This window comes from Polypterus senegalus, chromosome 4, assembly GCF_016835505.1.
Source record: "Polypterus senegalus isolate Bchr_013 chromosome 4, ASM1683550v1, whole genome shotgun sequence".
In the NCBI taxonomy this organism is placed as follows: Eukaryota; Metazoa; Chordata; class Cladistia; order Polypteriformes; family Polypteridae; genus Polypterus; species Polypterus senegalus.
Window position 1 is genome coordinate 155,743,351 of NC_053157.1, and position 24,295 is coordinate 155,767,645.

At 37.5% G+C, this 24,295-nt stretch overlaps 1 protein-coding gene across 11 annotated transcripts in view; it reads right to left on the minus strand.

The window, feature by feature from the left end:
* The window catches only part of LOC120527748 (prominin-1-A-like), a 283,241-nt gene that overhangs the window by 240,667 nt on the left and 18,279 nt on the right, over positions 1–24,295 (minus strand). For all 11 annotated transcript variants that reach the window (XM_039751518.1, XM_039751516.1, XM_039751517.1 and 8 more), the window contains exon 2: positions 14,293–14,968. In XM_039751518.1, the coding sequence (XP_039607452.1) occupies positions 14,293–14,527 (235 nt within the window). In that variant the 5' untranslated portion in view covers positions 14,528–14,968. The remainder of the gene's footprint in view (positions 1–14,292; positions 14,969–24,295) is intronic.

Here is a 24,295-nt window from a genome sequence, read left to right on the forward strand (position 1 = left end):
CACTCCTGGGAAGGTTCACCACTGTTCCATGTTTTTTCCATTTGTGGATAATGGCTCTCACTGTGGTTCGCTGGAGTCCCAAAGCTTTAGAAATGGCTTTATAACCTTTACCAGACTGATAGATCTCAATTACTTCTGTTCTCATTTGTTCCTGAATTTCTTTGGATCTTGGCATGATGTCTAGCTTTTGAGGTGCTTTTGGTCTACTTCTCTGTGTCAGGCAGCTCCTATTTAAGTGATTTCTTGATTGAAACAGGTGTGGCAGTAATCAGGCCTGGGGTGGCTACGGAAATTGAACTCAGGTGTGATACACCACAGTTAGGTTATTTTTTTAACAAGGGGGCAATTACTTTTTCACACAGGGCCATGTAGGTTTGGATTTTTTCTCCCTAAATAATAAAACCATCATTTAAAAACTGCATTTTGTGTTTACTTGTGTTATATTTGACTAATGGTTAAATGTGTTTGATGATCAGAAACATTTTGTGTGACAAACATGCAAAAGAAAAAGAAATCAGGAAGGGGACAAATAGTTTTTAACAACACTGTATATAATGTTGTGATGATGTTGTGTATTATATATTTTGTTGTTTATTCACCTGGTTACATGTACCGCTGTAACAGCAAGAAAACTTTCCAAGCAACTATGTTCCCGGACAATAAATTTTAAGTTCAGTTTCATTTTAAGTTTTGACAGCCAATTGAACTAAATGAAAATGTCCTCATTAACCAGCCAATGACTGCCAATTATACAACACATTTTATTTATTTGAGCCTTTGGCTTCTTGCACTTTAGCCAGTGGGGAACAGCTCACCAGTAACTAGTTAGCATCTATCTGTTGAATACAGATCATGTCACCAGTGACATGATTTATTTTCTGACAGGATTGCTACATAACCACAGTCAGCATGCTCACCTTTAAGAATGTGACTTCTTTGTGACAATGCTTTAAATGTCAAAAAGCGAAGTCGCTCACACACTCAAATACTGTGGAAAGGACTCACTTAGGCACAATTACACATGTAAGCTGTTAAGTAAAAACTAAAATGCAAACACAAGTTATGTTGCACGATTAAACCAAGTGTTTTGAAATAATTAATTGTTATAATTTTAACATTAAATGTTGATCCTTGATTATATATTGCCCTGGTAATTGAATGTTATTACGGAGATTCCAATTTCAGGTGACACTAGAAATGCTACAGTGCATGTGTAAGTGATAGTAGCATTCGATAGACTAGCAACCAGTCTTCAACGGGACTCTGTTTCTATCTTGTATGTGCGGTTACTGGCTCAGGCTCTAGTGAAGAGGCATAATACATTACGTAGCTTTTTTTTTTTATTTTTTAGTAATTGTAATAAAAGAACTCTCGCTAAGAAGCAGGGAATCATCTTTAAGAGATAATAATCTTATTGAAGATTAAATGCAAATGTAATAACCGTGTGATGTAACAAAGCCATACAGTTTAATGAGCAAATGATATGACCAAGTTCAAAAAACTACACAGTCACACTAAACTCCAGCTAAATCTACAAGGCTATATAAGCAGGCTTAGAAGGATGAATTAAGGAAGGGACAATTTTTTAGGAATGTATTTCTGGGTCCTCTTTGAAAGAGTGAACATTCAAGTCATTATTTTTATACTAGACATTAAGCCTGTTACAATAACGGGCGCTAGAACAGTAGTGCATAAACATTAGTAGGAACAGTCTATATATTAAATGGCAAGGGACCTTGTATGTGGCAGTAATATGCGTCACTGTATTGTGTGCCTTTAATTTTCTCTCTCAGTAATACTGATTTGTATTTCCGTAAAATGCCTGTAATTTTGTCAGACAGTAATACAGTGGAACCGAAGTAATTTCCCCCATAGGATTGTATGTAAATACAATTAATCCGTTCCAGACCGTATGAACTGTATGTAAATATATATTTATTTTAAGATTTATAGATTTTAAGCACAAATAGTTAATTATACCATTGAATGCACAGCGTAATAGTAAACTAAATGTAAAAACATTGAATAACACTAAGAAAACCTTGAACAACAGAGAAAACTAACACTGCAAGAGTTTGCGCTATAGCCTTACGACCCGCTCGCTAAAAACACCTTTAAGTTTTAAGCACAGGGAAAAAAATGAACATTTGAAAAATCCTTAATCTAATAAACAACCAAGAAAAGTAACATTGCAACAATGCACGCGTGCGCCTGTGTGTGTGTGTGTCTGTCTCTGGCGGGCGGGCGTGCGTGTCTGTCTCTTGAGCTACTGTTTGTATGAAAATGTGCTATATAAATAAATGTTGTTGTTGTTGTTGTCGTCTCTGGCGTGCGTGTCTGTCTCTGTCGCTGGCGTGCGCGCACGCACCTGTGTGTGTGTGTGTGTGTGTGTGTGTGTCTCTCTCTCTCTGCACACACAGGGAATGCACAGGAAGAGACTGAACATGTGCGGTGTGGCCCCGCGCTTGCGCACTTCACCAGAAGACACACACACACGGACACCTGGACGCACACAGGGGTTTTATTAAAGAGGATGATTTGGTTCTATTTACTTTACTTTTACCTATTTTTTTTTAGTTCAAAGCAGGAGCCAGACAATATTTTTTGCCATAAAACACAAAAGCTGACAACACCTAGAAAGTATAAAGATATTATTTTTTTGTTTTTATTACTGTCAGAGCTTAATACATACAGTATAGTGTATAAAACAATTTTAGATTGTACCTCAGGGTTCTGCATCATCTATATATATATATATAATTCACTAACGGTACGCAAGACAGAGAGCCACACCCGCCAACTCACAGAGCCCCGCCTGCCATCTCTAAGACCATGGGATACGCGCAACAGAGCCCTGCCCGCCAACTCTAACCCTACTACTGTGTCATGGGATACGCATGCCAAATGTAACCGTCCTCCGAGTCCAGCGTCGCTCTCCACTGCCTGCTCATGTGCCTGCATGCAACAACTCACCAAACACAGCCTCAGTCGCTTTCGTCTGTGCAAAAGTCCACATGCACCTCTGAGCCACGTTGACTTTGCACTGCACGCAAGACAGAGAGCCACCTCACAGAGCCCCGCCCATGGGTTACACACGAAAGAGCCACGAATGCCCGCTCAGACAATTTCCTGTTAGATTGGGGTTTGCAATGACTATTAATAAGGCAAAAGGGCAAACTTTAAAAAAAATGTGCCTTTATCTGCCAAAACCTGTTTTCACTCACGGAGAAATTGTATGTTGCTCTCTCCAGAGTTCCATCTTTTCATTCACTGACAGTTGTATCCTCAAACCCTCCCCATTTGGACAACTGTGTCTTTCAGGAAGTGTTCACTCATCAATAAATAATTATATGCGGCGGCGGGTTGGCTAGTTACGATTGCTTGCTCCAAGTCCAAGGTAGAAAAAATGGTCATTAGATGATCAATTGTAGTGGCTTTCTAAATATTTGCCATACAATTGGCACTTTATGGAGTAAGAAAACTTTTTAATTTGATGTGCTATGATGCAACATTAAACTGGGTTCTTAAAAGGTCCATTTGGTATTTCATGCAACTAGATGGGACTTTTTTTATTAGCTTTTTCTTCTTGTTAAGATGCGTTATATTGGGGAAGTAAAACAAATGCGAAGTAGTGGGGGTGTAATGACTTTTCTGTAAATCTCACATAATTAGCAATCATGAATAAACACTTCTTGTCAAGTCTATGAATATCATAACGTCACTGAAGTTATATCCAAATTTCCAATGAAATGAAAAACACAGCAATAAAAGTGGGCATTAATTTGTGTCCTGTAAAATGCCCCTTCTCCCTTTTAGAGCAACTGCCCAGAAAAAGGTCTTGCAAATCACTAGATCACAGCCTATTTTCTGGCAGCACTGGGTACGAAGCAGGAACCATTTCTGGATGATGTGTCAGAAGTATGGAGCACACTTACACACATTGTCTTTTGGGAGGTGGAAGGAAAAAATAAATATTCAGAGAAAGACCCACTGCTCTGGGACTATTAAGTACCAGTGTTAACCAATGCACCATCAATTCAGTCTGTTGCTTCAAAATGACAAAGTTTCTCATTTTTCTTTATACAGACTGGTCATTTCCTTAGGGACATCACTTCTTATACAAGTGACTGCTCAGTCAGTGACAGCATCATGTATTCAGACAATGCAATCTGAAGCAGACAGCCACGTACTTGAGAACTCTGTGTGTGTGCACAATTCAGAATGTAGAATGGTTAACACTAAAGAGCAAAGTGACAAGGAGGTGTGTGGAAGACATGCTGGCAGCAACTGCTGTCAGAAATGGCTATTCAGCACAAATGAGTCACAGGGGTATCAAAGATTAGCAGTCACTCAAAAATCTAAAAACTGATAAAAGTGCCAATATAGGCCGATACTATTTGAATAAAACAAAGGCTGAGCCACAGTCAATCAGCAAATAGTCGAGTATATTAGTGGTGCCAAAAATGTTATATCAGAACACAAAACTCATTAAGGCTTTCAAAGTATGGGATCGAGCAGCGGATGAACCATCCAGGTTCCATACCTGTGAACAAACATGCAGTGAGCAAAGAAATAAAAAGGTATAGACAATAGAGAGGAAAACATTTATATGGTCTTAAGCAGCATCCACGTCTTATGTTCACACTGATTAGAGCACCAGAGTACACTCTGCCTAACGTCAACACCACCAACTGGTGATGAAATTGTAATGGTGTGCGACACAGTAGGTTTTTATGGCACACAAGCAGAACTGGGAATGCTCCCATTTTGTTTTTGGTTGCCTGCTATTTCTCACCACCGGGAGGCTCATGCATAATGCCGTGCGTAGAATTCGCACTATAACATGACGTAAGCACAAAAGTCGAAATGTGCGTACGCACAGAAAAATCCAGATGCATAAATCTGTGTGTTCGCCCACTTCCGTGTTCTTTCGCTCCATAAATCCCGATCAGCGTGAAAAGTAATGCTCGTGCATGCGCCTTCTGTCCCACCCCATCTCCTCCCAGAATTATTTTCAGCGAATACCAAGTGGATGCAAAGAAAAAAGTACTATTTGTTGGTTTAAACAGTGGTATAATCAACAAAAGGAAGTTGATCGAGTGATATAGCGTGTTGGAGAAACTTGAAAGCTCAAGTTCACAAAGTCGCACAGTGCCCAACATAAAAAAAGAAGTTGTCACATATCAAAGTCGCCGTGAAAAGGCGAGACATAGCCCACCATCTGAGTGTCATATGAAAGCTTATTAGGGTACAGAGGAAAAAAAAAATTAAAAGCACACAGTAGGAAAAAAAGCGCAAAATGTTAACTTCAATCTCGAAATTTCCACTTAAACTATGTCATTAATTTTGTCATTAAAGTAGAACATCATAAACTTCATCTTAAAATCGTTTAATTCAATAGTTTCTCAAATCCCATCGTAGCTAAAGTAGCACGTTAAATGCTTTTTTTTTTTTTGTATTTGACCTTTTGCTGTGTGTGTGTGAATCACTAAATACTTCTGCTTTCTCTTTCTCCGACTGGACACAGAATCCATTACATTCATGATATTACAGCTCTCTGAATAATTAAAATACTGAGATGTATACATGATATCTTTTCATGATGATAGGAGTTAAAGCATGACATTAAACAGGGGAACAAGGTGCGTGATTGTGTACGACCTTCAATAAAATTATTGTTGCAGTACTGTCTCTCTCAAACGTACTAATCTCCAATTCCTGTCCATACTTTTTTCTCCAAATACCCACACAATCAGCTCTGTAATAGACGTTAAGCCATCTGTAAGCTTACAACGACGATTATTCAAAACTTTTAAGGAACATCGAAATATCTTTGTAGTACATGTTTAATTATTTTATTCATCTATCCTTCCAGTGTTGCATCAGCCCCAGAAAGAATATAGCACAAGGTATGATAAATCTGTGAACTAGCTAGCGCTGTGGAACCGTGTCCTCACATGTTTAATTATTAACAATACAGATTTAAATGAAGTTAAAGTTTTATCTATATAAATCAACATATTTTGCTGCATTTCATCTTAAAAATGATATTGCCATCATATGTAAATACGCGCTTTATAAAGTGGCGCAGGTTGTGCAATATTATAACTTTAGTGCAAGTTTACAGTGAGGTGATTGTACTTATAAGTACAAACAGTTCTACAAGGAGCACTTGATGGACTGATTGTTTAGGGGATTAAACTGTTTCTGAACCGCGAGGTCCATACGGGAAAGTCTCTGAAGCGTTTTGCCGTGGCTGAGGCAGCATGTGCTTGATGCTGTATACCGATAATTCTGTTTCCAATCAGCTGCTGCTGTGATTCCCCACTCAGATACAGTGATATAAATACTCCGAGTGGTGCGATGAGAGTAATATGGAAAAAGATGATCCGTTGTGGCAACACCTAACGGGAGGAGCTGAAAGAAGAACAAAAACGTGCAGTGAGAGTAACAACGCTAAAGCAGTCATGGTATTTGGAATAATATGGCTATTCCCTGGACCATTATATTGTTACAAGTTAATTACAATCAGATGCATTATCCTAATAAACAATATGCGGTTAGTTTCAGTGTATTTATAAAGCCACGTCAGGAAAATAAAGAGTAACCACACAAGAACAGTAGCACAGCTTTGACGCTGGGTGCCGCCAGTCTGCAAAACTGAGCACAGAACTTGCGTACGACAGGCTATGAGGTACTGTGGAAATGTGCGTGGCTTTACGCCAAGTGTAGGTTTTATACATCGCGATTTGAACACGGATACATTCTTATGCAACATTTCTGTGCGTACGCACCATTTATGCACTCTTTAAGTGAGCACACAATTTCTCATGTGACATTACGCAATACTGGTAAACGACATATATTTCTTTCTTCCTAGCAAATGGTTTTGCTAAATGAAAAACATAGATCAGTGAGTGTCAAAACTGTTTCCTTGATAGTGCATAAGTTATTCATATAAACATTAACTGGTGATGGAGTGGACTATACAATTACTAAATCTTAACAGATCCTTCCAATGTAAAAACAAATGGGGGATGATTTCAGTGAAGGATTTATGAACAACAATGTGATCCATCACAGACTAAACTTTATTTATCTTATTTGTATGCATCACATTCATTCACTGCCACTTTCTGTTCAGTTAACTGAAAAGTATTACTTAAAATCAATGCTAAAAAAACAAAACAAATATGATAGCAGTGCATACATGAATTGGTGAATACAAAGATTATTCAAGGTATTTGCATCTACAAAAACTCTTTGAAACTATTTTTGTAACAGTACACTTTCCAAATTAAGTTTGTCAGAAAATCACTTTGTTGGCTTTGTAATATTTACTGTTGTAAGATTTCTGTCTGCATCAGTAAACAAAGTAGTCACCTAAAAAACAGTAATATTGAATTGACAAGTCAAATTTAAATTTAAATGTCATGAACTTGCAATGCTTTAATATATATAGCATATATATTTTTCCCACCTATATTTAAAAACTTTGTTCCACTTGATTGGAGTTGTCAATTGAAGATACTGGTATTTCAGAAGACTCCGTTTGATTTTTTTCAAGGTGCCTTATATGTAAGTGACCAGACTTAGCTCTCAAACAAGTCTGAGTACATTGAGCTCAATGTTTCAGCAGCCCTGCTAAATGCACCTCTCCGTGATTAGGTGCTTTCATTAATACATCACATTTTTGTCATTGGAGCTTTGCCAGGTTAATTAATGATGAGTTTGTCACCTGATGATAGATTTATCCAATGATAAGAACTGGTGATACCTACTAGGATTTGTAGTTATGTTATATCTCAATATGTAAAACTGTGGATCTAAAGGAAGGTAGGGGATGGGTTCTTACCTTTTCACCTCACTATACAAGTGAACAACTTTACTTCTAAAGACCTAATTGATATTGTTTCCAATAGAAAGACAATACACATGGTTTGATTTCACATATTTGGTACACTTTTTGAAATTCTATAACTTTACTGACCTACCTTAACAATATCATTTACAGATTAATTTACTTTGCAGAAAGAGGCTAATCCTAGTAAGGGTATATATCATTGGTCTATCACTGTTCGACACACTAAAGATAGAAATGATAATGACCCAGTTCTGTATGTATTACAACAGATTAATATACTGCTATGCCAGACAAGACATCTGTACTGTTCAACTAATCCTGTAATCCATACTCTATTTACATGGAGGACACAAGTCTACAAAACTACTCATTGTTTTCTTATACTTTTAAACAAAACAGTTTATAACACCACCATTATTTGTACAAATCAAATAGATTTTGACTACGTTTACAGATATGACATATTTCCTTGAATCAATAGTGCCTATTCAATGATTTCAAAAACAGAATTATTGTCCTCAATAGTAAACCCTACTTATATTGATACACAGTATATGGGCAGTTGAGTTTAGCCTAAAAAAAAATAATCAGAAATTGCCACCAGTTCCAGAAGAATAGTTATCATTATATAAAAGCTGTTGCAAAATCAGCTCAGCTACATCTGATGCAAACCTTGCTTTTAAATGATCAAACACGACTTAGTTAAATGCTGCCCAGAATTAGCCAGAGAATTTTCTACAGTCAAATAGTTTACACATAATTACTAACCGCTGTCCTATTTACAGGGAGATTTTCAGGACTGCTACCTCAACAGGACCACAGACCTGGACACCATCTGGACTTTGTCTGTACCATATGGACTTTCTTCAGGTACAAAAACTAGCCTTCACATGCCAAGGTTTGCATGATTGGTTAATTGTGGACTTTACATGAACCTGGTGCAAACCCCTGAGACTGACTGTCCCCTGTGATGGACAGCTTTCTAATCCAGCCTCAAATAAGCATGCAGAAATATGCTTTTATCAAATATATAGTAACACTCTGTGCATAGGGTCAGGTAGGAATCACAATAGGTGTGATATGCCATTGGTTCACTAGACAATATTGGTTATTCCTCCTAAGAAATAATTTTAAAAGAGTATGCTTTACACGTATATATTTTAACGGCTTCACTACTCATTTTTCCATAGAATGAAAGGCTTAAGTAGGACTTTCTAACTTGCTCTAAATGACCAGGACAGAGAAGCTCAAAGTTGCATTGTTCACTAAACTGTGTATAATATGCTGCAATTATTTTAAAATATTTTACACTGTACACATCTTTCAATATTAAAAGTAATGTTGGACACCAATTGCGTATCACAACATTTAGTATTGCCCTCACTAGGGCATATATGCCAAATTAAGACCATTTGGCAGGGAAGGTATTTGCTTATCTATTAGAAAGTGGCAGACTTAACAATTGCTCATAATCCTCTAACAGCACTTTGTTCTGCGTAACATCAAATGGGACGACATTATGCAGTGATAAACTTTCAGTGATTTCCTGTAATACACTGTATGTACATCAACAGATTTTGCTTAACTAGAAGAATCCAAGGCATCCTCCACAACTCAAAGGCAAAGTAACATATTATTTAACAACAGGAAAAAAAATCCAATTATCTTTGCAGTGAGTAGGGCAGAGTATTTTCAGAGTGTGACCAGAATTTATTAAGGTCATTCTAAAATAAGTCTGATGGGCTCCTGCCTTTGTTCATGTTTATCTCCAGCATTTAAATTATTATGAAGAACTATTTTATAATGAGGCCGAATTAGTTCCACCCATACAGCAGGGTAAGGGTAATGATTGTGTATTTTAACTCTTTTGCAAATGTTGCATAAAGTGTATTTTGGGATTGTGTTATATATTGTTATGTGACATTTATAAAACTGTGTGTCAATTAATTTGTGTTCATACTTAACGGCACCCATTTCATCATTCAGTGATAACATTTATGAGCCATTAGAGAGAGAACAGTTGCAGACAAAAAACTGAAATGATTAAAATCCATAAAATATTTTTATTTTGACGTACTACAGGAGGTGCAGCGCAAGACCCATAATGTACAGGGCACCCATCTACCACAAAACTCACTTGGTCATCAGGGCAATAGAGTAATGTGAACAATGTTGGAGTAATATCTTTGGAGTAAGGAAGGAACACACAGCTTTTCGCCAAAATGCAGCAAAACACAAGCTGAATATGGATTCTCTGAACAGAACCACTGAAACCCATGACAGTGGACAACTCCAGCTTGCTTGTGAAACACTGTAGAATAATCGGGTTACCATCAGAAATGTAGCAACATTCGGTTCTTTTTTCCTTTTCTTTTTTATACATCAATATACTACAGCTGTAAAGAAATCAGTCTTTTGTGCGGTGAGTGTTCATTAGTCATTCTCACTTTATTTACATTACAAAGTATGTAACAGAGTGTAAAAAAACTAAGCATGAGATTATGAAGGCTATCTAAACTGCCAACCAAGTGATTACTTTCTGCATTTAGCTTTCTTTTCTGTCACATTCTAATAATAGTACTAAACATGAATTCTATTTCTCATACTTGACCAAAAACACATTTTCTTGGCTATTTCTCTAGAATTTGAAATGCTCTAGGCCATTTAGTCTAACTTTAGCCTTTGTTTTAAAAATGTTATCTGTCATAAACAGAATAAAAAAAGCAAATACATCGGTGACATGGGGATTTGTTAGCTTGGTTATAAATTGAATAATCTGAGAGCTCAAGGGCACAGCATTTGATAAGAGACAACTATTATATCTCTCCTAGAAAATGACGCTTCTGGGTTACATCATGAAAATATATGTAAAGCCAGAAAATATATTAAAAATGCAACGTACTTGAATTTAATGCATAGACTTGCAGCTTGTTTCCTTGGCAACAGCTAGATCTACAGTGTATTTATTTCAGAGCCAGCTGCTATGCACCATGCAATACAATCCACATAATCAATGAGATAATTGATACATTAAAACAAAAAAAAAAATTACAGTAATAAATTATCAATAATGTTTCACACTTGATGCATGTTATGGATAAATTTAAAATCTAAGAAGTATTTGATTAGTTTGTTATCTCATTAACTGTACAAAGAAAGCATAAAATGGAGTACAACAAAAAACATCTTTTAAATGGGGCAGAGAAGGGAATGAGAATTGATCTAACAGTGAAAGGTACTATAGTGCAAGGACTTTTTAAAAGTGTGTAAGACTTGAATGGAAATTAAAATAAAAAAAAAAAAAAACACACCATCATGAATTTAGCAAATATGCACATAGTAAATAGTCAGAACACAGTGGAAGAAGCCACATAAGTTAAATGCCAGCATGCAAAAGTAGAATCTTGAATATTAGCAGTAAATACAAACAATTAAAAATACCAAAAAAGTATATTAGATGCTGGCAGAATCTAGTTTACCAGTCTGTGAAGGATGTTCCTTTTGTTAAGTGGGTAAATGTGTGGCAGAGAGGATAAAGTTGATTTGGTAGGGCTAAGTCACTGTGTGTGTGTGTGTGTGTGTCTGTGCAGGCAGATGTATCTTCATTTTACATTCAAATATGAAAGGGTTGCAAGTGAAAAAAAAAGACCTAACTGCATTATTTAAAACGCTTTAAGAACACCAGATCATACTGAATATTTTCTCTTTGTAGCAATAAGCACAAGACAAAATTTAGCCCTGCCAGTATTATACAGTCAGGTCCATATGTATTTGGACAGTGACAATTTTCTTAATTTTGGTTCTGTACGTCACTACAATGGATATGAAAAAAAAGCAATGATGTGCTTGAAGTGTAGACTTTCAGTTGTAATTTAAGGGGTTTACCTAAAATATCGTAAGAGCAGTTTAGGAATGACAAACATTTTTATACATGGTCAATGTGCAATAGAAAGTCAGTGACCTTGAATGTATTTCTAAAGTCAATCCGAGGTTTCAGGCTGCATGGCAACTTTGTTGTGCTACCTAATAAACCAGGCGACTGGGTCAGAATCTCAGTGAGCTCTCTCTCCCTGTTCATTCTACACAGTCTTGCCGAGTCTACATGGATTATCCTCCAGGCATTTCAGTTTTCCTTAAACATCGAAAAAGATTTGTGTGCGCAAATATGCAGTGTTGCCAGCACAGTTTCCCCAAGACCGTGAATTTGAAATAAGAGGATTAGAATATGGATAGATAGAAGAAATGCAGTTTAATGGCTTTTCACAGATCTTCCAATAAAGTGCTATAAACTAGATTTATGCAACAGTCTACAAACTCGATAAGAAAGAACAAAAGAAAACTAGCACACACAAACCTTTAATACTAAGTGAAAAAGTTGTGGTATAATGAATTTGATATAAATAAAAAAATAACTAAAATTGAATTTTACCTGTAAGAGAAAATTACTACAATGAAGGCACTGTGTGGAACACAATACTGCTAGGAAGAAACTTATCACATTAATTGTATTTCTATTTCTTTGTGCAATTTGTTTTTTCTGTAACACTGCCTAATCAAATGAATACACAAGATCTTATTTTGATATATTTAACTATTGTGTAACCAGGTTAATCCAAATCGGAACAACAGTGGCCACAGTGCATCCCCGCAGCGTCAAGAGCAAAGCTGGAAAAAGACCTGGACAGACAGCCAGTCCTCTAAAAGACACTCTTATAACCAGAAGAAAAAAAAAACAGGTACCCGGTGCAGAACTCACACAGTCATATGGAGAACATAATATTTCCAGATAGACTATGAGTGGTCCAAGAATTAAATCCAGGAATCTGGTGACAAAAGGTAGCAGCACTAACCATGGCTCCATTGTGTAACCCTAACCTAACATTAGAGATCCCGCTATAATGTTTTAATGGTAATGTTTACATGTCACAGTTGAAAGTTATATGTGGAATCGTCAAATGTTTCAAATATTCTTTAACAAATGTAAACTGTAGCACTTTCTTGATGTTCAAGTGTGTACTTTTCCCACATTAGTTTACCCAGCATACCATTTCTTTTTCGTTTAGAGATTCTATGACCACACTGTTCTGTATTTTCCCCAGAGTGGACTCATACAAAACAACTTCAGTGGCAAATTCAGTAACACTCCCTACCTTAAAACATTTGCAAATTTTACAAAATAGTGTTAAGGCTTTGGCAAAGTCTAGCAATAATTAAAGTTTACTCAACTTTGTTAAATTGTTTGTTACACTGTGTGGAGTGAATGTTTTCCTGTACACAACTAATTCTTAAAAGTAATATAAATTTCATGCAATAGTAACTTCAAAAATAACATTAATAATTGCATCCTTTATCTTGACAGATATTTATTTATTTATTATTGTATGGTTGAAATAGAATCAAAAAAACTTTGACCGGAGTTTTCCTTAAACAATTCCCGAAAAACTTTCATTGGTACCTTTCAACTACATATTGCTCTGTTCTTTACACTATTTCAAATAAAAGCTTGAATTATCAATTTAAAGCACAATCTAAACCACATTTTAAGGCTTCTTCACTATTCACTCTAAAGAAAATTATTAAATATTTTAAATATTGATTTCACGCACTTGTTAAAATTGTATTTTATCATGATTTACTTTGGAACAAAAGTAATGCATTTTTGAGAGCTTCACTGATGCAGAAAAACAATCTGTGTGCAGCTCTTGATAGCAGTGAATTAACCACAGCGGCATATGGCTCAGGAGATTTGAGGATTACCTAATTAGACAGGTGACTCAGAAGGCCACACCTAATCCTGAGATTTTCTAAATTGATTTAGGGCACTGAAATAGAACACAAGTAAAGCCTGTATTATTGTTGCCTGGCCTTTCTTCACCTGGGCAATATGAAGCATGTTTAAATGCTGTATAAGATATACTCTATGAAGTCTCGCGAGTTTCACCATTTCTCTTTATTAACTTTTTAAATTCCTCCTACAGAATAACTGCAATATTCAGAAATGGTCAGGGATTAACCTTTTTTAATTAACAGAATGGAATCATTGAGAGAGAAAAACATCATAAATGCAAGCTAAATTATTAATACACAGCCCATTATTAAAGCAATGGAAATACTTTTTAAATTTACAATATACACTAAAATGCCTTTGGTAGTATTCCATTAAAACGGTCCTTTGTACCCTCAATTTATATTAAAAAGAATATTGCACATCTTAACAGCATCCTATTTACATAGTGTATTTATAAAATTTATTTTACTTAATCCAGACTATTTTACTACATTCCATGAGCCAAAAAAAGTTAATGTACATTATAAAGCTTAACCTACTGAATCTGAACTGATTAAAACAACAGCAGAAACAAACATCTAATGTTTGCATTTCTTGATTTAAAATAAACTAAGAAATAATTAAAACACTGCATACTTACCTCTTGGGAAAGGATTAGGCTGCACGACATACAGAAAAGCATGGACCATGTGAAACAGGATTCCTATAGGTCCTGGTTCATAATAAGCATGTGTTTCATAAACAACAGCAGGAACATCCCCAAATTTCAAAGTTCCCTGCGCAGTCTGATGCATCGAGCTTGGCATTTCACATAAAGTACAACCCCACAACATTGCAAAGACCAGTCCCATTCTCCCCATCATGATTGGAAACATTCATATAAAAAATAAATATTTCCACCAAAACAAAGTAGCACAAAAAGAAAAAATTAATAGATGAAGGATGTAGTTCCTTTGCAGGAAAAATAAGGATTGTTTATCTGTCAGATAATTATCTCCAAATCATCAGCCAGCTTCAATGAAAACTTTCTATGTCCTGAGTAGCTTATATAAATTCATGGCACAAGATGCTCCCGGGTTATTTTTTATCAGCAATGATTAAAAGAAAGGCTGGATGCCTTAGTCGTTGCCTGCTCTGAATCAACACGAGTGTAGGAGTGTTTGAGCTCTTCTGATCTAAATGGTAAGAGAACTGCTGTAGGAGCTCTTAGCAGTACACAGGCACTGCAACATCTCTGGCACTGATGGAAAACAACTGTTCATTAGGTGAGCAGTTCCCTCTACTGGAGAAGAAGGCAGCTGACCATGACTGAAGCTCTGCAACACAGAAGAAAATAATGGGCGATTAAAATAAAGGGCCAAAACACTCACTTCACTTAAAAAAGAAAATACTGTAGTAAAGATATTGCACATCAAGAGTCAGAAAAGATAAATGCCACAAATTTCATAAAGTATCTAAAGTGCTAACGAGTAACAAGGTGCGAACTTGAATTAGAGGGGTAGGATTTATAAATACTTGTTTAATGTACTCTATACAGGGTGGTCCAGATCTAATTATGCAGATTCAAATCGTCTGGATGACTCCGATTTATGCTGGGACAATTCCAGTTAGACGCAAAGGCGATTCTTCATGTTGTCAGTTCGCACACTTCTCGATGGTCCGGGATTTTTCGGGTGATTTTCTATGTAATAAACTTAAACGTTATTGCGTAATGAAAATTGCATAATTAGATCTGGACCATCCTATACACCTTGTACTGAAAGGTGTAGTATGGGAAGGGTTTCACGGTTTTGTTGAAATACAATCATAGCAACTTTTCACACAGATTATTTAGCATACAAACCTTTGACATGCATATGCAGGAATGTGCAAAAGTAGGTTTATAGTTCATATGGAAAAAAGACATGCAGGTTTGATTATTATTACAATAGCTTTATTAAACCTTATTAATTCAAAAGACTGTCACAATGGCACAGTGTACTTAGGTACAATCTCTTAAATGCTCAAACTACCAACCTTTATTATTTACACATTCTTGTAGTCTACAGTACTTGCTACACTCAAATACAGATTAATAATACAGGTAAGACAAATAATACATTTAAATCTATATATACAAAATTCTTTTCGCGTTTGAAACAGAAATTACGTATGACCATGAGAAACGGAAATTACGTATGACCACATAACATAATACAGGAACTAATCACTTTGTTTGTTGATGCCATTTTTATATCGTCTTTATGAATTGTTATTATTTGTGTGAGAGTTACTTTACGGAAATAGAAAAGAAGTAAACACAAACACACCTATCTATCCCATAGAAGTGCGCACCACATTGCCTTCTCCCAGCCCTCATCTCTGGACTCCAGCCATGACGTGTTCACCGCCAGTCGCATTCTGACAGAGAAGTTTTATTTATTTGTCCACGTGACTGTCGCGGAAACTGCCACATTATAACTTTTTTTTAATTGGCAGTACTTGATAGTAGAAGAGATGAGGAAAACAGCTTTGCATCTTTCTACTTTTTAACTGTGTCGAGCTGTAAACAATGTGAAGACGACACCGCCTTCTGCGGCGAGGGGTCGTGAGAACAAAGTGGATGCTTGGTGGCGCGGAATGTCAGGCTGCTCTGTCAGGTCAAGAGCTTTGTAGTTTCGTGCGGCGTCCTCTCTTCTCACACTGTTTGTGACACTTCGAGTGCCCCGTCAGCTCCGGATAGACTGGAAATCTTTGCGCACGAGTGTAATCAGCGCCATCGAAGCAGGACTCTCTTTGTAAATTGAGCTTCACGACCACTTACTGTCCTTTAAGGGGAGTTCAGGTCACTAAAACCCTGCAACATTCAAGGTTGTTATTGTGATAAATTATTTTAAGAAGATGGAGGGTTTACATCTAAGAAGATGTACCGACCTCTTCACGTTAAGTTTTGGACTTGGGAATTGTTTGGACCATCTGCTCGTTAAGCATGGAAGGGCAGCGTCCACATTTCTCAGAATAATTTTTCTCTTAAATCACAGGCACAAAGTGTAAGGTTGCCAGGCAGAAATTTGCAGGATCACATAGAAAATGTAATTTCTATACCATAGTGGTCATGTAGCGCCTGGGTTCTGCTACCGAGAGATGATCCAAATATATTTAAGCTGCTGTTAGTGCTACTTACCTGTTGTGTTATAGTGCCTTTAAAATATACTTCACCCGAAAGCACTCCAGTACTGCTCAATGTATCTTTACTTCTTACATGTTAATGTTTTACTGTTTAATAATTTATGTACTACATTTTATTTTTTTCCCCTTGCATTCAGTGAGCAAAGCCACTGGGTAATCAGCTAGTAAAATAATAAAAAAGAATAAACTCTGTGTTTCACATAATCACAACTGTAAATTTACTTTTGCCCACGCTGTATATTAATATTCTTATAAACATGGATACCAGCAAGAGTGAAAGAGGAAGGTCTACAAGATGGTAGTGAGACCATTTATGTTAGAGACGGTGGCACTGACCAAAAAATGGGAAACAGAGCTGGAGGAGGCAGAGCTAAAGATATTAAGATTTGCATTGGGTATGTCAAAGATGAAAAGGATTAGAAACGAGTACATTAGAGGGTCAGCTCAGGTTGGACGGTTGGGAGACAAAGTCTGAGAGGTGAGATTGCGTTGGTTTGGACATGCGCAGAGGAGAGATGCTGGGTATACTGGGAGAAGGATGTTAAGGATGGAGCTGGCAGGTAAGAGGAAGGCCTAAGAGAAGGTTTATGGATGTGGTGAGCAGAGGACATGAAAGTGGTAGGGGGTAACAGAGCAAGGTGCAGAGGACAGGAAGGTATGCAAAAAGAAGATTTACTGTGGTGACCCCAATCAGGAGCAGCTAAAAGAAGTAAAAAGCAGCCAGAACAAGAAGAAGAAGCCAGAAGACGATGACAAACAATGGCATATTACTGCATAGTGCTTCTCTGTACTGATTCAATGTGTTTTTGCGCATTTCATCACTTGTTTAGGTAGTTTCCTGTTCTATAAGTGCTTACTTCAGTTACAACAGCTAGTGACCATGCAAATGTTGCATGCTTGCCATTTCTTTAGGCTCTCCTGCAGCTGGCATTAAAATTGCTCATTTAAGCAAGGAATGCCAGCTCATATTGCCGCTGCTTTAGTGCTGATGTTACCCCAGTTCATGCAAGAGTCAGTGCCATTATTCCATTTAAAAGTTCAGCTGCCAATATAACCACTTCCAACTACTTGTAATGGTACACAGACTCTTCAAAATAATGGGATGGTCTTCTTTACCACTGTTGTCAGTGATGAGTGCATAGCAGCAGAGGTGTTGAACATTAGGTTGTCAGGTGGCACATCAGAGGTGTTTAATGCTGCCCTTTTGAGCGGTAATCTGACCATTACACATGGGCAGCTGAATTTTCATGTGTTGAGCTGCAGAGGTAATAGTCTCAAGGTCTTCTTCCTTAAATTAGCAATGCAGCAGCCCATGTTCCAGGCCCAGATTTCAGCTTCAAGACTCTCCAGCAATGACTCAGAAGAGCCAAGCAAGTCCATTTTCAGGTGTCCACAGCACTCAGCACTATGCCAAGTGTGACTGTAGATCATCTACTTCTCTCACTAATATTGCATTGCATTATGCTTGCCAGCATTGACCCCATGGATTATTACTCATTGTATCACACCTTTAGGTACCTTGCTCTATTTAGGAAGACCACTCACTTTAACCACACTAAAACTTTGGTAGGCTTGTTTGGCAATAAAGTTGCTAATTTGAAGTTGGAAGGCCAGCTCATACTGCTGCCAACTCAGCACTGATGTCATCCTCGGCTGATACATCATTACAGTATCATTCACCTATATATATATATATATATATATATATATATATATATACACTCAGCAAAAAAGAAACATCCTCTGACTTTCAACTGTTTTTACTTTCAGTAAACTTAATGTGTAAATATTTGTATGAACACTAAAAGAGTCAACACCATAAGACATAAACTAAAAATGTTTCACAATGTGTCCCTGAATGAAGGGAGGCTCAAAATCAAAAGTACCAGTCAGTATCTGGTGTGGCCACCAGCTGCTTGAAGTACTGCAGTACATCTCCTCCTCATGGACTGGACCAGATTTGTCAGTTCTTGCTGTGAGATGTTACCCCACTCTTCCACCAAGGCACCTGCAAGTTTCTGGACATTTCTGGGGGGAATGGCCCTAGCCATCGATCCAAATCGATCCCGCTCCAGGGTACAGGTATCGGTGTAACGCTCATTCCTTCGACGATAAACACAAATCCGTCCATCACCCCTGGTGAGACAAAACCGTGACGAGCAGTGAAGAGCACTTTTTGCCACTCCTGTCTGGTCCAGCGAAGGTGGGTTTGTGCCCATAGGCGGCGTTGTTGCTGGTGATATCTGGTAAGGACCTGCCTTACAACAGGCCTACAAGCCCTCAGTCCAGCCTCTCTCAGCCTATTGCGGACAGTCCGAGCACTGATGGAGGGATTGTGTGTTCCTGGTGTGACTCGGGCAGTTGTTGTGGCCATCCTGTACCTGTCACGCAGGTGTGATATTAAGATGTACCGATCCTGTGCAGGTGTTGTTACACGTGGTTTTCCACTGCGAGGATGATCAGCTGTCCTTCCTGTCTCCCTGTAGCGCTGTCTTAGGCGTCTCACAGTGCGGACATGGCAATTTATTGCCCTAGCCACATCAGCAGTCCTCATGCCTCCCTGCAGCATGCCTAATGCACGTTCACGCAGATGAGCAGGGACCCTGGGCATCTTTCTTTGGGTGTTTTTCACAGTCGGTAGACAAGTGTCTTTAGTGTCCTGCGTTTTTAGAACTGTGACCTTAAATGCCTACTTTCTGTAAGCTGTTAAGGTCTTAACGACCATTCTACAGGTGCATGTTAATTAATTGATTATGGTTAATTGAACATGCATGGAAAACATTGTTTAAACCCTTTACAATGAAGATCTGTAAAGTTATTTGGATTTTTAAAACATTATTGTTGAAATACACAGTCCTGAAAAAGGGACGTTTCTTTTTTTGCTGAGTATATATATAATTCACAAAGGGCACACAAGACACTGAGCGCAGGCAAGACACTGAGGGCACGCAAGACAGAGCCCCGCCCGTCAACTCTAAGACCATGGGATACGCTCGACAGAGCCCCACCCGCCAACTCTAACCCTCCTACCGCCTCATGGGATACACACATCAGAGCCACGCATGCCAACTGTAACCTTTCTCCCAAGTCCAGCATCGCTCTCAAGGCACGCAACAACTCACTAAATACAGCCTCAGTCGCTTTCGTCTGTGCAAAAGTCCACATGCACCTCTGAGCCACGTTGACTTCACACCGCACGCAAGACACAGAGTCTCGCCCGCCAACTCTAAGGGCAAGCAAGACAGAGAGCCACGTCTGCCAACTCACACAGCCCCACCCACCAACTCTAAGACCATGGGATACGCATGCATTTAGTGTATAAATGGATATAAATAATTGCATGTAAACGATTACCAAAATCTGTTGTATGTAAACGATACTGTTTAAAACGTTATTGTTTTTTCATCAGAAAACCCGGTTTCCACATCTACCTGTATTAGTTTAAATGGCACTTTTACCACTCGCAATAGGGCGGACGCGCTGACTTATCGTGTCGACTGGGCAACACAGTGAATGTGGCGTCTATCTATGTAGGTCTATGTTTTCCGTAGGCTGCTACAGGAAAGTACACTCTCGACCATTGGCATTGGTTTCGCTCCTTGCTATTTTCGTTATACTGCGATGGTGGCTTCCTAAGCCTTTGTTATACTGAATTCCTTTCTCACCGTTTTCTGTTCCTATTCTTACACCGCTGTATGCTACGGCGGGCTTTAGCTAGTTATTAATATTCATTCATCTGTTTATTTTGCAAATCCACTTTAATATATTAAGTCACTGGCAGGAGTCAGTGTCAAAATCTACCTGAAGTGGGTGTAAGGCAAGAAACCCTGGATGTGACATCACTCCAACATTGGGAACACTCAAACTCATACTCCACAATATATCATTTCTGGCCATCTGGTAGTCACCAAGGAAAGATGTTCATTTTTCAGATGTGAAAATACCCTGGAGAACCCAGATATAATGTGGAGCATAGTCAACTCAGCACGTAATGGGTTCAGGAACAGAACCAAGAATATCACAAATTATATAATACTTTCAAAAGCCTGGAAAAACAATGCAAGCTAAAACACATAAAAACTATCATCTTTGTTAGCGTGCAGGTAATCTACTGAGGCAGTTTGCACCAAGATTAGATTAACCTATAATCAAGGGCACAATAGGCCAAGAGCAGATTGGATTTATAACAGCTTTTCTGATCCTAAGTAAAGCAGTCACACAATAAGGTAAGTTTTCTATGCACCTGCATATCATTTGACAGAGGTGGCTGTAATGTTGAAAGGAAGCAAACTGAAAACATGAACTGAGAAGGAGTGATCTGTTTTAGTGTGTTTGAATAGGGGAGGTGCAACATGTAGGCAGGCTGAAGAAGAATGTGGGATTTGTAGAGTGACACACAAAGACCGGGAAAAAGTAAAAACCTAAGTACTGCCAGGAGAAAAAAAATCTGATGTAGTTCCCAGCAAAAATAAGTCAGGAGAAAATGAAAAGCAGAAAGGTAGTCAGAGTAGCAAAGGACTGAACACACCAGGCAGGCAACAGGACTCTCGACAGAAGGAGGCTGGATAACATTTGCAAATGGGGAGTTTCTGTAATCCAATTTAGAAAGAACAAGAGCTTGAACAAGAATTGGAGAGGCTTTGTTTATGTAAAAGGGTTTAATCTTGTAAATGTTGTGAAGAAGTGGCAGAACTTGATCAGTTTCGAGAACCACAGTCACAACATGGTTCCTTACAGTAAATGAATGTGACAGGATAGTACAACAGGGATGGATCGTCAGGAAAAACAAACTGTGGAAAAGCAAAAAGTAACAAGAACAGACATGGAGAGGCTGAGTTAATATGATGGTAACTGATTCATGAATAAAAAGGTCAAAACAGCTTGTAATCTAGGCCAAAGCTCGTTTAAAATGAAAATGTGCAAAAATCTTATAAATGGTAGTAGAGTGCTCTTGTGATGAGGGTTGCTGCCTTGCAGCTTCTGGGGTTTGAACTTGAAACCTGGCCTGGTCACTTTTCAGAAGAGGTTTGCTTATGTCTCTTGTGACTGTATGAGTTTTCCTCCTACAAATGTAATGTGTTACATAAATGGGGAATCTAAACTAACTCAGCGGTTACTAAAAGATGCTGCACATGTGCACCTATACACATAATCAAATATCTAGCATTTCTTAGGTACTAGACGATTCTGCACAGTACATTAAATTAGCCCATTTCTAAAACAACTACAATTTTGGGTTACTTTTTGCAATCAATATTAATAAAATCAATCAACATGTCAGAATGAGAAGTAATCAGCTTGTGATATAAAAACCCAAACAGCGTCTCTCAACCATCCCATGTTTTGTGCCATACAACATACCAGGAACCACAAAGGTAGCAACTACCTACGCTACCACACCCAACCAAGGGAGTGACAGCATCAAAAATTTGTGCTTATAAGAAATTTAAGTGTGGAAACATCAGAATCCTAGTCTTGCACTGAATCACTGTATTTCTACCTATTCACGATACAGACAGCTCCAAATAAGTTGTATTATAAAAGGTGGGCTGTCAGTACTTTACCACAATCAGATCAGAGTTCATTTCTAGATAAAGAGTTCCCAAACTTTTTTCGGGAGCAGACCCCTTTACCAAAAACCTTTAATACCGTGAACCCTATATTCATTTACTTTACTTACTTAAACTAATAAATTTGTACAGTACTCGATATTAAATATTTCACTAGATATCAAACTTTTCATTTTAATCACTTGTAATTAATGATTGAAAAAGATAAAAGGACTATGGAATATGGCATTATCTTGTGCAACATTTAATATCGAAACCTGCACTAACGAAAATTAAAGCAAAAAAATACGAGCAGAGCTTTTTTATATTTTTGACATAATTGAAATAAATATGTCAATTCAAAATAAGTACATATAGTCCAAGCTGTACTGTCTGCATTTCTTTTTTGGTTCACTCATATTATTATTTGAAGGAATAAAAACTTTTATTAACAAACAATTTCAACAGCCCCTGGGATGTGCTTACTTGAAACAGAAGATTTTTGTTCAAACTCGAATAAATAAACTGTGTCCTCTGATTTTCTTTTTCGTAGTACTGCTCCTCAATAAATAATTATATTCAAAGTTCAAATCACAAATAAGTACATGTCACATCAAACGAACCAATTTATAGTGTTTTATGAACGTATGACCGTACAAGACTGATAGATTCTGCTAATATCGAATATCCGTTGTCTCGTCCCACCGAAAGCAAGTGAGGACATGCAACGGTTTTTCATGTCCGCACTTGCTTTGATACGTTCGATAAGACAATGCACAGACATGTTTGTGCTACATGTATTTTCATGCATTCTTACATGCGACTCTTTTAATGACACATTTTACCTTTTCGTTCGAAAGTTTAGTATGTAATGTAATGTATGTAATTTTACTTCTTAATTTGGTACCTACTGTAATCATAGATATTTTGAAGTAACAAACAAATAGCAGTAGTAAGGGGGTCTATTTCTGCTGTTGTCAACCCCCAAATTTTTTTATTGAAACTATCGACCCCTAGAAAGTTCAAATCAGGTCGATATCGACCACTTTGGGAACTCTTGATCTAGATCCAAGGAGACATTAAGCAGCTACTGTGCCCAAAGAAGAACTTATGCTGGTGCACATAAACAGCGAGGCTGGAAAGGTCCAAGAGTAAAAGAAAATGTGGCAAAGGAGGAACTCTCAATACTACAAAATGAGTATGAGATTATAAACCAGAATGTCAACACAGGAAGACAAAAACATTACATGTGCTTAAAAGTCCCCAAGACATCATGTGAGCAAAAGTGACATGAAAGAATCTGGACTGAGGGTCATTAAATGTAGGTTACAAAAGTTAAGATAACCTATGCAAAAACTCAAATTAAGGTAAATTGATGTTTAGTTCTTGATGAAAATATAGTATTTTTGAACATGGTATCCCAGAAAAGAGGAGACAATAATGTGAGACCCACAGACCACTGAGAGATAAAGAGTAGAGGTTTATAGGAAGCCTTAGATATCTAGTAGAGAACCAAGAGCGGCTTTCTGATAGGAGAAAAGAAGATAGCAAAAGAGAAAAGAAAATGAAAGGACAAAGGAGATGTAAGTGAAACTATATAAGCCCTAAGTGCTGAATGCAGCTACAGCTAGAAGAAAAATGTAGAAGAAGGGATGACAAAGTAGGACTGAATACTTTGGAAAAATTCAAGGCCAGGAATACAAACAGATTACTCAACACATGGATACCATGCAACATTGAGTTTATCAAAGATGGGCGAACTTCGGTCATTTCGATGTATTGCAACTTTATATATATAAAAAAAAAAAAAAAATTGTATTATGCTTAAAAAGTCTTCATACTGGAGATAATGGAAAACAGGTAAGTAATTTTGGAGATTTCAAAAACTCTTAAATGGTTTAAAGTGGATGCAAGACTTTCAAGATC